Source organism: Neurospora tetrasperma, assembly GCF_000213175.1.
Source record: "Neurospora tetrasperma FGSC 2508 unplaced genomic scaffold NEUTE1scaffold_6, whole genome shotgun sequence".
Classification (NCBI taxonomy): Eukaryota; Fungi; Ascomycota; class Sordariomycetes; order Sordariales; family Sordariaceae; genus Neurospora; species Neurospora tetrasperma.
The window spans coordinates 2,564,222-2,576,287 of record NW_009799104.1 but is presented as its reverse complement, the minus strand read 5'-3'; the positions used below and the strand labels follow the sequence as shown (position 1 = coordinate 2,576,287).

General features: G+C 50.9%; 4 protein-coding genes across 4 annotated transcripts; 2 read left to right on the top strand and 2 right to left on the bottom strand.

The window, feature by feature from the left end:
- Positions 1–1,514: 1,514 nt before the first annotated feature.
- NEUTE1DRAFT_88149 (uncharacterized protein) lies at positions 1,515–4,182 on the bottom strand (the record flags this gene model as incomplete). The annotated part of the gene is made up of 8 exons (XM_009856267.1): positions 1,515–2,020; positions 2,143–2,336; positions 2,396–3,151; positions 3,211–3,226; positions 3,277–3,301; positions 3,393–3,556; positions 3,632–3,927; positions 3,995–4,182. 8 exons carry the CDS (start codon positions 4,180–4,182, stop codon positions 1,686–1,688), a joined length of 1,974 nt encoding a protein of 657 aa, XP_009854569.1.
- A 1,114-nt stretch (positions 4,183–5,296) lies between these two features.
- On the top strand, positions 5,297–5,498 carry NEUTE1DRAFT_118264 (uncharacterized protein; the record flags this gene model as incomplete). Its single annotated transcript, XM_009856266.1, has 1 exon — positions 5,297–5,498. One exon carries the CDS (start codon positions 5,314–5,316, stop codon positions 5,482–5,484), a length of 171 nt encoding a protein of 56 aa, XP_009854568.1.
- A 1,912-nt stretch (positions 5,499–7,410) lies between these two features.
- NEUTE1DRAFT_124848 (uncharacterized protein) lies at positions 7,411–10,214 on the bottom strand (the record flags this gene model as incomplete). The annotated part of the gene is made up of 4 exons (XM_009856265.1): positions 7,411–8,162; positions 8,220–8,344; positions 8,885–8,985; positions 10,164–10,214. 4 exons carry the CDS (start codon positions 10,212–10,214, stop codon positions 7,411–7,413), a joined length of 1,029 nt encoding a protein of 342 aa, XP_009854567.1.
- Positions 10,215–10,663: 449 nt separating this feature from the next.
- NEUTE1DRAFT_124847 (uncharacterized protein) lies at positions 10,664–11,945 on the top strand (the record flags this gene model as incomplete). Its single annotated transcript, XM_009856264.1, has 3 exons — positions 10,664–10,870; positions 10,985–11,114; positions 11,175–11,945. 3 exons carry the CDS (start codon positions 10,664–10,666, stop codon positions 11,732–11,734), a joined length of 897 nt encoding a protein of 298 aa, XP_009854566.1.
- Between the last annotated feature and the right edge of the window lie 121 nt (positions 11,946–12,066).

Here is a 12,066-nt window from a genome sequence, read left to right as displayed (position 1 = left end):
CCGTCTCTCTTCTTACGTCCTGTCCCGCCCTGTCCCGAGGGCAGAGGTACCTAGAGGTAGCCACTCTTATTACCTAACCACATAGGCTCAGCCGGAAGCTCGTGCACAATTGTCGGTTTCGATACCAGATGGTCTAGGCGCTGCGCTAACTGAAAGGGTGCTGTTGGAGATCCAAGTCGAGGCAGCTAAAGTCACGGTGTGTTCAGATAGAGTCACGGTATCTGAACCTAAAGGGGATGTCCCTTCATCCCGCCGTTATATACACTGACCAGACCTCTATGAAAGTTCGGCGATTTGGCCTAGAACATACCACATCGCTTACGCTGGTACGAAATTAAAGTATCTACTTTTAGTACAACCCAACATAGTCTTCGTCGTACCGTAAGTCGATTTATATTGGCGGCTCAAACCTAACATTGTAAATTCAATTCTCTCCAGTCATTAACTAAAAAATGTACCATCTGTACGCGCATGTCGGGACATCCCCTTTAGGCTTAGATACCGTGACTTTATCTGGGTACACCAAGACTTTAGCTGCTTCGATCCAAGTGACTTTGCCTTTCCTTTTCCGGTCTTGGAGTGCCCTCCTAGTACGCTCCTGCCCGAACAAGTCGAAACCGTCGCTCTTTTCTCATCATTTCTACTCTCAGCATAAAGGATACCTAGCCATAGCTAGTTCATGAAACCTACGACGGGTAACCGCATCATTGCACAAAATCCCCGCTTCTCAAAATTCCATCTCGCTTGTGCGGAATAAAGACCAAGCCGATCTCCATAGGACATGGTTACCTTCCGCCATGTTGCTGTTCGAGAAGAGGGAACCGACTACAGAGAATGTCAGACACCCAGTCGAGCTAGGATGGCCCAAAGGCCTAATGAACCTACCGTATAAACTCGCGAAATTGACTTTCGGGTAGACACTTTTCATGTAGGCAAAAGCAGGGTTAAAGGTGGGAAGAAGCAGTGAAGAAGCATGCACATAGTGGACCGACACCTCTAACCCTACTTATACCTACATGAAAAGTGTTTACCCGAAAGTCAATTTCGCGAGATTATACGGTACCAGGTACCGTAGAAACGTTGGTTAGTTGGCAAAAAGCTAATGCCTGAGAAACCTGGATATCAGCCAAGGTGCTGGCGAGCCTGTGCTCGAAAACGCAAGCAAGCTAATGGTGGACAGTGTTGTAGAGGTTTTCACGAACTGAGCCGACATATGTACAGACGTGTGCTGCTTCCCATACTTACTGTCGGGCGCTCAAAGAGGGATGGCTTTTTGCCAACTAAACGTGTTTCTACGGTACGTAATGCCACGAGGGTACCTGCAGTGGTCTGTAGTTTTCACGGGTCACCAGGTCTGTTAGCTGTTCCCTATGACAGGTGCTTTGTTTCATCCAGCTTATGTATGTCCGCCAGTACAGTAGTTTGATGTGAAGCGGCAGTTTGGGACAGCCAATCAAAGAGTTGTTGTCTTCAAGCATGTACAAACAAACATCTAACCTTCCAGGAGATCAAGGCACATATCTCATATGTCCAATTCCCTTCCTCGTGTGTCTTGACTCTACCAGATACGCCCCAGTATAGTGAGTCAAGCCAGCAGTTCTTGTCATCCTGTCCATGATCAAGCGCATCTTGATATTACGCATCAAGAACGGAGCTCCTTTCATACCTACTCTCAACTCAGCCCTTCAGGAAGGCAGTGCCAACAACGCAAATGTCCCGCCTACGACAGGCCTGGCCACAAACGTCGGTCCGTCCTGCGGATACCCACCTGTCTCCGCATCATACAGATCTGTCATGGCTCGATTCGTTGTCGTGTTGCCGATCCAATCTGCGAGCTTGTTAATTAGCAGTGCCTTGGTGTCTGGGCTGGCAACTGCCGCCGCAAACATCATCCAGTCTGACTTGGTCCAGGTGTGGCGTGTATCGAGCGGGACGGCGTATTTCATCGCAATGCTTTGGTAGAATCTAGACTGCATGTCGAAAATCGACTGGTCGACAAAGTTGAGGTCCAAGAGCTTATCTGCGTATATGTTGTAGAGAAGACCTGTTGTTCTCTGTTAGATACTGCATCGTGCTAAAAGAGTTTACATGCGACACATCAGGAAGCAAGTAAACAAAGCGAAAGGAGGGAAATGTCCTCACCATAGCTGTTCTTGTCACCATAGCTCAAAGTCGTGTGCGGGAGGTCGGTCTCATTGTTGATGGCTAGAACCTTCCATTGCTCCAGGTACTCATCTGCGATCGCACCCCAGTTATCGCTGCTGGAAGTTAAATTGGCAATTCTACTCATGGCCTTGAGGCCTATGATGCCTTTAATGGCCAAGTTTGTTTGATTTCTAGACACAATATTTGTCAGTCATATTCAGTATAAAAGTTGAACAGGACGTGAACATACGCCAAGGTACCGGCAAAATCGTCCGTGCTGAGCTGGTTAGACGGGATTAACGAGTCCTCGACCAGGAACTCTGCCCATCGCGAGAGTATCGGGTAGTGTTTCTCGAGATAGCTGCTGTCGCCCGTGCGCTCGGCGTAGGCCAGCGTCATGATGACCATGTTTCCGCACTCCTCCAGCGGCATTGGCTCGTCATTGCCAGAGGGATAACCTTTCGCAACAGGAAAAGTTCCCAGGTCGTGCTCGGCCCATTTGTTCGGGTACGCTCCGCTCTGCTGGTTCTCGAACAAGGGATCAAGCAGGTACCTTGCGAGTGTTGCATTCAGGTAAAGCAAAATAGGGTATGCCGGAAATATGACATCAACCGTTTGGATGTCGCTGTTGGAGCTGATTTCTTTCAAGAAGATGTAGGGCTTTGAGGGCGTACCGCCGAACTGAAGTGCCCCAAAGCTTTGGCGAACTGAAAGCGTCGTGATAGTCGCGTAATTTTGGCCGCCGACTTTGACCGAGTCCTGCTGAATCCTGTTATCTAGTTCACTGCTGTGACTAGTTGCATACTGGTAATCGTCGTAAAAGGCGTCAATGGCCCGTTGGTCATCGTGATTGAAGTAAGACTGCCACAGTCCAGGGACGGCATCGAGGGTTTTGTTGATGCCTGCGAAGTGGATGACATTGTCTTGAATCAAGCCCAACGTGAAAAGCCGTTCTATATCACTGCTCCCAACGTTGCCAAGGTCGTGGGAGAATCCAAATACCGGCCTAGGATGGTCAGGTGTGGTTCGTAACACAGAAACTGAATCTTGTGGCGGGGAACTCACCAGTTTTCCTGAACAGCTCTGAAAGTGTCATCTACGGTATTGGTCAGAGTTTGGTTGCTTGCAAACTGACTTCGTACGAGTTGGTCTGAGCCTATTTGCCAACTTAGCTGCAGCAGACTGTTAGTTAACCGTATAATCTACTTCACTCGGATTTTCCAGCTTGACTGAATGATTGTACTTACGCCACTGTCGGAACCAGTAGTAAAGTACCATCTTCCCCAAGCTGCGATCTCGCCATTCTCGCCGTACTCGACTTGCTCGGTCCGTTCGAATGTATGGTAATCCAGCTTGTTGGTTTTGTCATGAGCCCAAGTGATCTTCTGGGAAAGATCGCCGCTTGCCCATTCTTTGGATCATCATTAGCTCGACAGGCAACCACATCAGCAGCACGGAAATGGTGTAATTTGAAATGAGTACTAACCTCCAGAAACATCCATATATAGCCGGACATCATGAGTCTCTCCGTCGGCAGATTTGGCCTTTGCAGATATGTACGAAAACTGCTGCGATTGCCTGGAAAGATCATCTGCAAACACCGGAGATAAAAAGGTGACAGTAAGGTTGACTTTGCCGTCCACGTCAAAGACGAATATGCTCTTTGTTGACGTATACTCCAAGGACACTTGCTTGACGACCGGATTCTGAAAGGCCTTTCCCATCCAGTTGAACACCTTGCCATCGACTGCGACCAGGCCCTGCCACCCCAAAGTCTGTGTACTACACGAATGCAAGATTTAATTAGTGGGTGATAGCAACGCCAAGTGTGCGGACGACTGACACTTACGTCCAGTGTCGTGGCCAATTATCCGGAAGCAAGCACTCAGGCTCACATTGTAGCCACGAGTTCAGATATGGTGTCCGCACTGCCATCGGTACCGCCGGGGGCCTCGCAGGTTTATAAGTTGAGGCATGCACAGTAGCCATTCCGCAACACATTGCAGCCACGATGGCCGCAATCTTCGGATACCACATTGCGAGGAGGACCATGAGGGGGTCTCGGAAAGGCGAATGGCGGACCAAAGAGACGATAAACTTAAGGAGTTGCCCGATGCTTGCGGAGCTACTGATGTGCGTTTCGGAAATACTAATGCAGGCAGAAGGGGCTGTCCTGGGTTGACAAATGTGGGAGAGCTGCAAGTTAGGGGTCTGTGAGGGTGGACGGACACAACCCAGATGTTATATGGAAAGAAAGACTTAAAAGATGAAATCAGTCGACACGAGCTTGGGAGGTAACGGGACCAGATTTTTATTAGTCATAAGGAGCTGCCGGTCCATATCGTGACAAACAGAAATCATCGTCGATGCCTGGTTCTCCAACTGGTAGGTTGCCTGAACCAGAATATGACGGGGACAGGTGAGCATAGCGTTGCTATGGTTTGACGGCCATCGAGAAGGCTTGACTCAAGACATGGATGAAGGCCAGACCTGAACGTCTGTTGATCAAGGTTGTTAGTATAGTATTTCTCCCCAACCGGGCAAGCTTGACCATCGAGGTCGGCACGAGCATTGTACCCTCCTGCATGATGTCGATGCGCATGTCGTGACTGCGGGAGATCTACAGTAGCATCTTGGCGAACAAGACATATCCACAACCTCTCACCTATAAGGCTCCGAGAAACACCGGAAGATCGACCCGGATAATCCGACTGTGTGCGAAATCAAACGGCATATGTGGAGTAGTCTCAGCTCTCAGACCCACTCCCTCCTGACTTCCTCCTGGACAAATGCACCAGCAAGTGTCGCCTTGTCTTATAAGTCTACATGCAGCCTGACCTAAGACGGGCCTCAACGTTGGCCTATGTACCTCCGCATCACGACGGGATACCAGGAGAAGACACAAAAGACCAATCGGTTGTCTAGGAATGACCCATGAGCATGCGCTGTCCATAGCAAATCGAGGATATTCGTCGAAGAGGAGGTTGGAATGTCGTTCGACCCTGGGAAGAATAATATGTCTCGTGGGGACTGCTGAATCCACAATGTGGGCAATGAGTTCGTGAACCCAAGAGACCAAGCGTTGACAACAGCAGTATCACAGCAGGATCCCGAAATCGTTACCTCCTACGAAACGATTGATGAGGAGGCACAAGAAGCACATGGAAAATGGATGTGAACACCCGAAAATCATATGTCCGCAGCTATTGCGGTTGTCGTTGTCTGAAGAAGGAAAGTGAACTTGAGAACCTGCTCTGCATGAGAGGTAGGATCTTTGATGGAAGCTGGACTAACGTATGTAAGCCTGGGCCACCAGTTGATGATCGAGTGAGCGGATAGAAAACTACGAGGATCAAGGTCTCTCAAGGTCACCCACGAGGGAATAGAATGTAGCCGTGGCTCAAATCAATCGTTGAAAATTAAATTCTTTGTAGATCGCTAACAAATTAGTAAGGAGTGTACACAAAATCGAATGCGCCCTCTGAACGCGTGTGCAGACATCCAACTAACCCGGCACGTTCGAGGGTACGAGCCTCCAACCAAGCATATTCCGAGGCAATAGCGCTTGGTAGGGCGGTACCCATCTTCAAAACCCCCCACTGCAGATGTTAGTCTCACAACTTCAATATGTGGTTGTTGATTCGTAACGTTCGAGAATCTCATACATGATGCCGCGGGGTTTGGACGTTGCACGGTTGATGGAAAGCTTCCACTTTTGTTCCTCAACTAGTCGGTTGAGGTGACTAGCCACAAACCAGGATCGATATGCCGGTACGATGATAGGCACGAAGGCTTGCGAGAGCCTCACTGAGGCGGGCAGACGGTGCGTCATGCGTACTGCAATGACACCCAAGTGGTAGGTGTGTCTAGAGTGTCCGCGTCCTGGCCGTTGTACCAGTCCATCACTCCTTTCGGGTCTGACAGGTGATTCATGCGAGGATATGTGGCTGTTCCTATCGACCGCAAGAGGGTGCTTGCTTGCGTCTCAAGCTTCGTGTTTCGTCCTGTCTTCTTCTTGTTGCAAAGCTATTGAGTACCGTCGTTGGTCATGATATGCTGGTGCGGTGTGTATGAGATTCAGATCATGAGACCGAAAGAAACCGGTCAGTTGGGAATTAAGGCAGCGAAGGCTATTGTGCGTCAGATGCATTTTGGAGAAGCGCATGCTGCGCGGCAGGATTTGAGCCCCCAAAATGATACGCTCATTCAGCCAGGAGTGGCTGGGAAGTTTTGGGATCCTCGACAAGATTGCTGGCCGTTCTGCGACAGAACTCCATCATATACGCCTTGTTTAAGGCTGTGTGACGTTCCATTGCCTTGTACACTCACTGTTGGGAACCAGTGCTTGGTTGGCTCTCAGCAAATGTGTATGCAGTATTGGAATGAAGTGGGAGTCCGTCGTCCTATGTCTCATTGTCGTAATAGATCTACGCAAACCGACTTCTCTGGAAGGTCGCATGATTTGTGACCGTGATCGTGACCAAGATGTACTTGTAGGTCTGGAACAATCCAACCCCCCACAATACTCGACTATCTCCATGGTCCGACTAAGCGAGGAGTTTGATTATACAATATTCGTCAGTCGCATGACCCTTCCTGGGATCAGCAACGAGTCGAACAGTATCGTCATAAGACACCCCTAAACTTCGGTTAGACGTTGACATATCGGCTGTCGGTCACACAAATTCTGAAAGCCAATGCATGGCTTCTGAGTCAGGTTATTGGGCAGATCAGGGAACCGCAGGGCAGCCGTTCTCGTGAGCCCGTATCTCTTCGAAGAAGAGCCCATCCTTTGAGAGCACAGCTATGCCGGAGTGTCGCCGTGTCACGCGCAAGCTTGAAGCGTTGTTGGCGCCCACCTGCTTTTGGTGTTACGGACAAACACCTTTGTTATATATCTTGATTCATCTGCAACATGCTGCTTAGTGTCAACGCGGTCCTTCGATGCATTGTATCCCGGGATTTGGAAGGCAGTGCGATGTAGAAGGAGGGCGGAAAGGGTGGTGAATGATACCTATACGCTTTTGATGGAAGACGCCGTGGCCGTTCTGATACCGACTTGCGGTGATGTTTTGACTTGAGAACAGCCTGAGCAGTATCGGTCTACAGAATAACGGGCAGGGAATTTTACAAGGGTCACAATCCTTCCTTCGCAAGCATATCGGCAATGTCGAGATAAAAGGCGATTGCATTAAAACTGGGGTCAACGGAGTCAGAAAGGCCCCAGAATAAGGGAAGGAAAGTCGAGCTGAGCGGCTTGAAAACTTACGTGGGCGGCCTGCCCATCCACCTTTGCAAGGTGAAGCGGAATCTATTGCTCCAGTTGATAAGATCAAGATGGTTCACGCCAGAGAGCGTTCCTTTGTACGTGCCCCACTGGCTGCTCTGTACACTGACGAGACCATCATTGGGCCCCTCAATGCCGTGAATAATTCCGTGGGAAAGGCGGAAAGGGCTGAGGAGTGGTGGTTTCTCATGGACCATGGCTCCGTACGAGAAGTAACGGACCTCGGGGTCATCGGGTGTCTTGGGGTTAAAATCTTCAGTCATGTACCTTTTGGTCAGCTGGTTGAAAGCGCCCGTCTCGAAGCCGGTGATGCGCTCCCATATGTTGTAAAGACTGGGCAAGCGTTCAGGCCCAATTTCATCCATCAAATAGTCGGCGAAGGTGCTGCCATGGTGGGGGGTCGCGACGGTGACGAGCGATTTGACCCTTACACCGGCGGGTTTAAGCTGCGAGATCATATATCGAGCATCCAAACCGCCCATGCTGTGTGCTATGATGTTAACGCTCTTTCCCTGGGCCCGGGCTTCAATGCCACGGGCCAGCTCGGCCGCACGCTGCTCGACCGAGCTGCTTGGAGGGACGGTGGTGGTAATGACCTCACATTTCCTCCTGCTAAGTGCGTCTTTGATGCCGTGCCAGTAGTGGATAGAAGGCAGAAAGGAGCCGGCAAGCTTTAGTTCAGCAAAGCCAAGAAGGCCATGGGCCAGAACAATGGGGTTTTCGGGTGTTTCTGGAACAGTCAGTGACGTGTGCTCTATTTGTTTGGACGGAGAAGCTCGGAACTCACCATACTGGTCTCTGAGAATGGCATAGTCGTCTACAATCTCCTTGCCCAGGTACTCCTTGGGCGCAAACTTGTTGCGTGGATCCAGGCTTTGGCGGCGACAACTCGATGACGCTCCAAAATAGCGCCTGGCTGTTGGTGTAGTCTTGAGATTGAGCATCCTTCGCGCGGGCACCGCCACTGCCACGATGACGGCCTTCCCTGCCTCCATGCTGCTTCAACACTGCAATGCGCACTGCAATGCGCTGTCTTTCGGTCCAATGTGCCGGTCGCAGAGAACTTGATCGATGCTTGGCTATCAGGCCTGGTGGTGTTCGCCGGGTGGCAACGAAACAGATTCGCTGAGCTCAACGCGATATTGATTCTAGATCTTGTTGTCTTGCGCTGAGCGAGGGCGTAATCACGGTGAGAGACCAACAAAAGGAACTGAACAGAAGTCGATGACCAAATCCAGGGCACAACTTGAACCAAGGCACAAGTGGGATACTAATGATAAAATGACAGCGACACGGCTACCTCTTCTAGTGTGCAGTGTACCTTACCATACTTGGCTACAGGAATACCGAACTGGAGGAAGGCACAAGGGCGCAAATGTCCAGCCTGGTGTTGGTGCCCTGGAAAAGGAATGTTAGTCTGCAAGCCACGGTCCCTGTCATTGGACGGTAGACTCATTATTACGGGGCGTCGATTGTTCGAGGCCAGGAAGGGGCGAGCGACCTGGGGAACACGATGACGGGATGTGGCTTGACGCTGACGCTGGCAAAGTCACCTAGAGTAGGTACAGGCAGGCACTCTACTACACTATTAAGTGTACACTAGGTATGACAGGACTTGCAGGCAGCCTGTCAGTAGGTACCTACCTACCTAGGTAGAGGTAGGAATATAGGTAGGTCGCCTCCACTTGCATCAGACGACACTTGCCTGAGTGGCTCGGACTTCCTATCAGGAACCAAAAATCATGAGGTGAACAGTTGGTTCGTGCCCTTGAGGTTCCTTCTTCCTCCTTCTCTTGTCCTGCAACACAACATCCGACTTCCCCGGCGGGGTCTCCATTCCAACCTCCACTTGCACCTCTCCTAGATGGGCACGGTTGGACCGCGCTTAAGGGCGTTTGGCTCGGTTAAACAGATCAATGGCATGTGAGCGTTCCAGTGTCGACAGTATTGATCGTCATTGGTAGTCTGCCGCGTTAGCACCAGGGCAGCAACAAGCCCCCCCGTTGGCCAGTTGAGACGCCGTCACAAAGACTGTAACCCTTTGCCGACCAACACCAGCCAACGTTCACCGGCCTTCATGCAACCAAGCATTCACATCCCGCGTCTCGTGCAGGAAAAGACATGGGCTTGGAGGGCTCGGCGAGGCAGAGAGATGTCTTGACTGTGCACCATGCGTGGAATCGGCATACGCCGATACAACGCTGTAGCCGATCCAACGCCTTCACGGCAGTGGTTGCGAATGGCATCAAGACAAGCGCGACCAGACGGTCAGACAGACCCATCTCCAATGCCCCTTGGGCCCCCAAACCCCACTTCACTGCAGTGTTCGCTGTTGGCTCTTGACCATGTCACTCAGTGTGTCTACGTCGGAGCGTTGATTTCGCATGCAATGGCCGACCGAGACTTCATTTTTAACCAAGATTCTTTCGCGTGTCATGATGCTCCGTGCTACTGACGGACGAGGATGAGACACATACGAGTCAGTTTACAGAAAGAGCCAGCGTTTCTGCGATTGGAGAACACAACATCAAGAGTTATTGACCATGGCAGTACTAAGGTGCTGGCAAACATGATTGAAACAAACAACGGCCCGGCACTCATTCACTAGTTACTATACAGGTGGCGTCTTGTTCGTACTGTGTCGGCAGCAGGTGCGCTCCTGGCTGATCGGCATTCTGCCATCTTCACCTTTTGGTTCTCCTCTCGAACATGGACCTTAAGCGCCCGGTACTATGGGGTTCCAGTTTGTCGGGTCAGTGTTGAGACGAGGCTGGAAAGGCATCCTGACGAATTGGCCCGTGGAATGGGTACTGGGTTGAGGATATATCTCTGCGATGGGCGCGCCACCGCCCGACGGCTATGTTTATGTCGCTTCCTAGTCGCATGTCGTCCATCCCGTATGTCGACCCGGCATTCAACTCTGTCAACATCGATGAGCACACAGGCGGCTCCAAATCTGACAATATGTTGACCGCCCGAGACTGCAGTTCCGACACATCATGTCCCATCCCCAGTGGCTTCTTGTCATACCAGACATCCCCTGCCAGTAATGCTTTTATGCTTGCTGCGTTCGCCGCCCTGATCCCTATCAACATATTCACCGGGGTCCGCTACAAAACGCCCCTTTATGCCGTATTGGCCACGCTTGGCCTACTTCTCGAGGTTGTGGGTCATGCTGGGAAAATACTGCTGCGGTCGAACCCTGCCAGCGAAGGCCGTTTCCTCCTATATATGATAGGGACATTGTGGGGACCGACATTCATCAGCGCCGCCGTCTACCTGGTTCTCCCACATGTCATGGTCATCTATGGCGAGCAGTTCAGTCTTATCCATGAGCCAATCTACTGTAATATTGTATTTGTGGCGCTCGACATCTTCACCTTGGCCTTCCAGTCCATCGGGATTGCTCTATCGGCTACGAGCGATACCGAGCTTGAGGTACGTGTTGATACTCTGAAACCCTGGCGGTGGCACCTGAACAGCGGCTCGCTAACCCGGCAACTGCAGAGACATCAGGGATTGAACATCCTGTTGACAGGATTGGCCTTACAGTTGACAAGTCTTGCCCTCTTCTTGGGTGGCTACTGGTACTTCCGGCTTAAATTATCCCATCGCCGGTTTATCTTCGACCCCACGTTTTCTATGGTCTACTTGTCTTCCTACTTCAGAAAATTTCTTCTTTGTAAGTTGCGGGCCTTCCCCTTGTGTTACAGAAACAGAGCCTAATTAACAACCATAACAGGCGTACAAGCAGCCTCAGTGCTTCTACTAGTAAGAGCAGCTATACGATTGGCTGCTTTTACTGGAGGGCTCGCCAGCGGCCTCGTGCAATCCCAAATCGTCTCGCTGGTACTTGATGATACCCTCGTACTTGTCGCCGCCGTTATTCTCTCCGTGGCACCGGTTGGGAGGGCCTTTGGATCATCTTGGGCTGAGACTGCCCCGTTCACGCTTGCAAGCGATGAGTCAGATCTGCCGCTACGCAACTGGCGGCCATCGACAAGCCAGCACAGAAAGAGAGCCATCTCACACCCATTTCCAGCATCTCCCATGATTGCGCAACCATCTCCGCGGTCATACCATTCCATATATTCGCAAATACCCCCGCCGCCGTTGGCATCGCCGCAAGACAAGCGCGTGTATCAGCGGGCTCCCTACGAGATTACCCCGGTACAGGTTGTACCCTACGTGCCCAGCGAAGCGGGAAGCCCGCCCCTTTCAGGATCTATGCCGGCCGACACGCCGAGGAGAACGCCTCGAGAGGCGCAGAAGCTTGTTGACCCTGATGCACTTTGGAGCTAACTGCAGGTCCTTAGTCTGCTGCTTCTGCCCCAATTTTATCTTGAGCATTATCTGCTTAAGAGACAGGACGGCTTCGGCAAATTTATGTGGTGTGTCCGCGTTTTGTGTCTGATCACTTCGATTTCTCGTGTCGAAGTTGAACTTGCTTTTTGGCGGCATACTCAAGGTCAACCTGGATGGGTCGGTACAAATGTTTACCAGTTATTCTTCTACTTTCTCGCTCCCCTGTTTTCTTTCTCTCTCTCTCTCTCTCTCTCTCTCTCTCTCTCTCTCTCTCTCTCTCTCTCTCTCTCTCTCTCTCTCTCTCTCTGTTTTTTTCTCTTTTCTTTTTT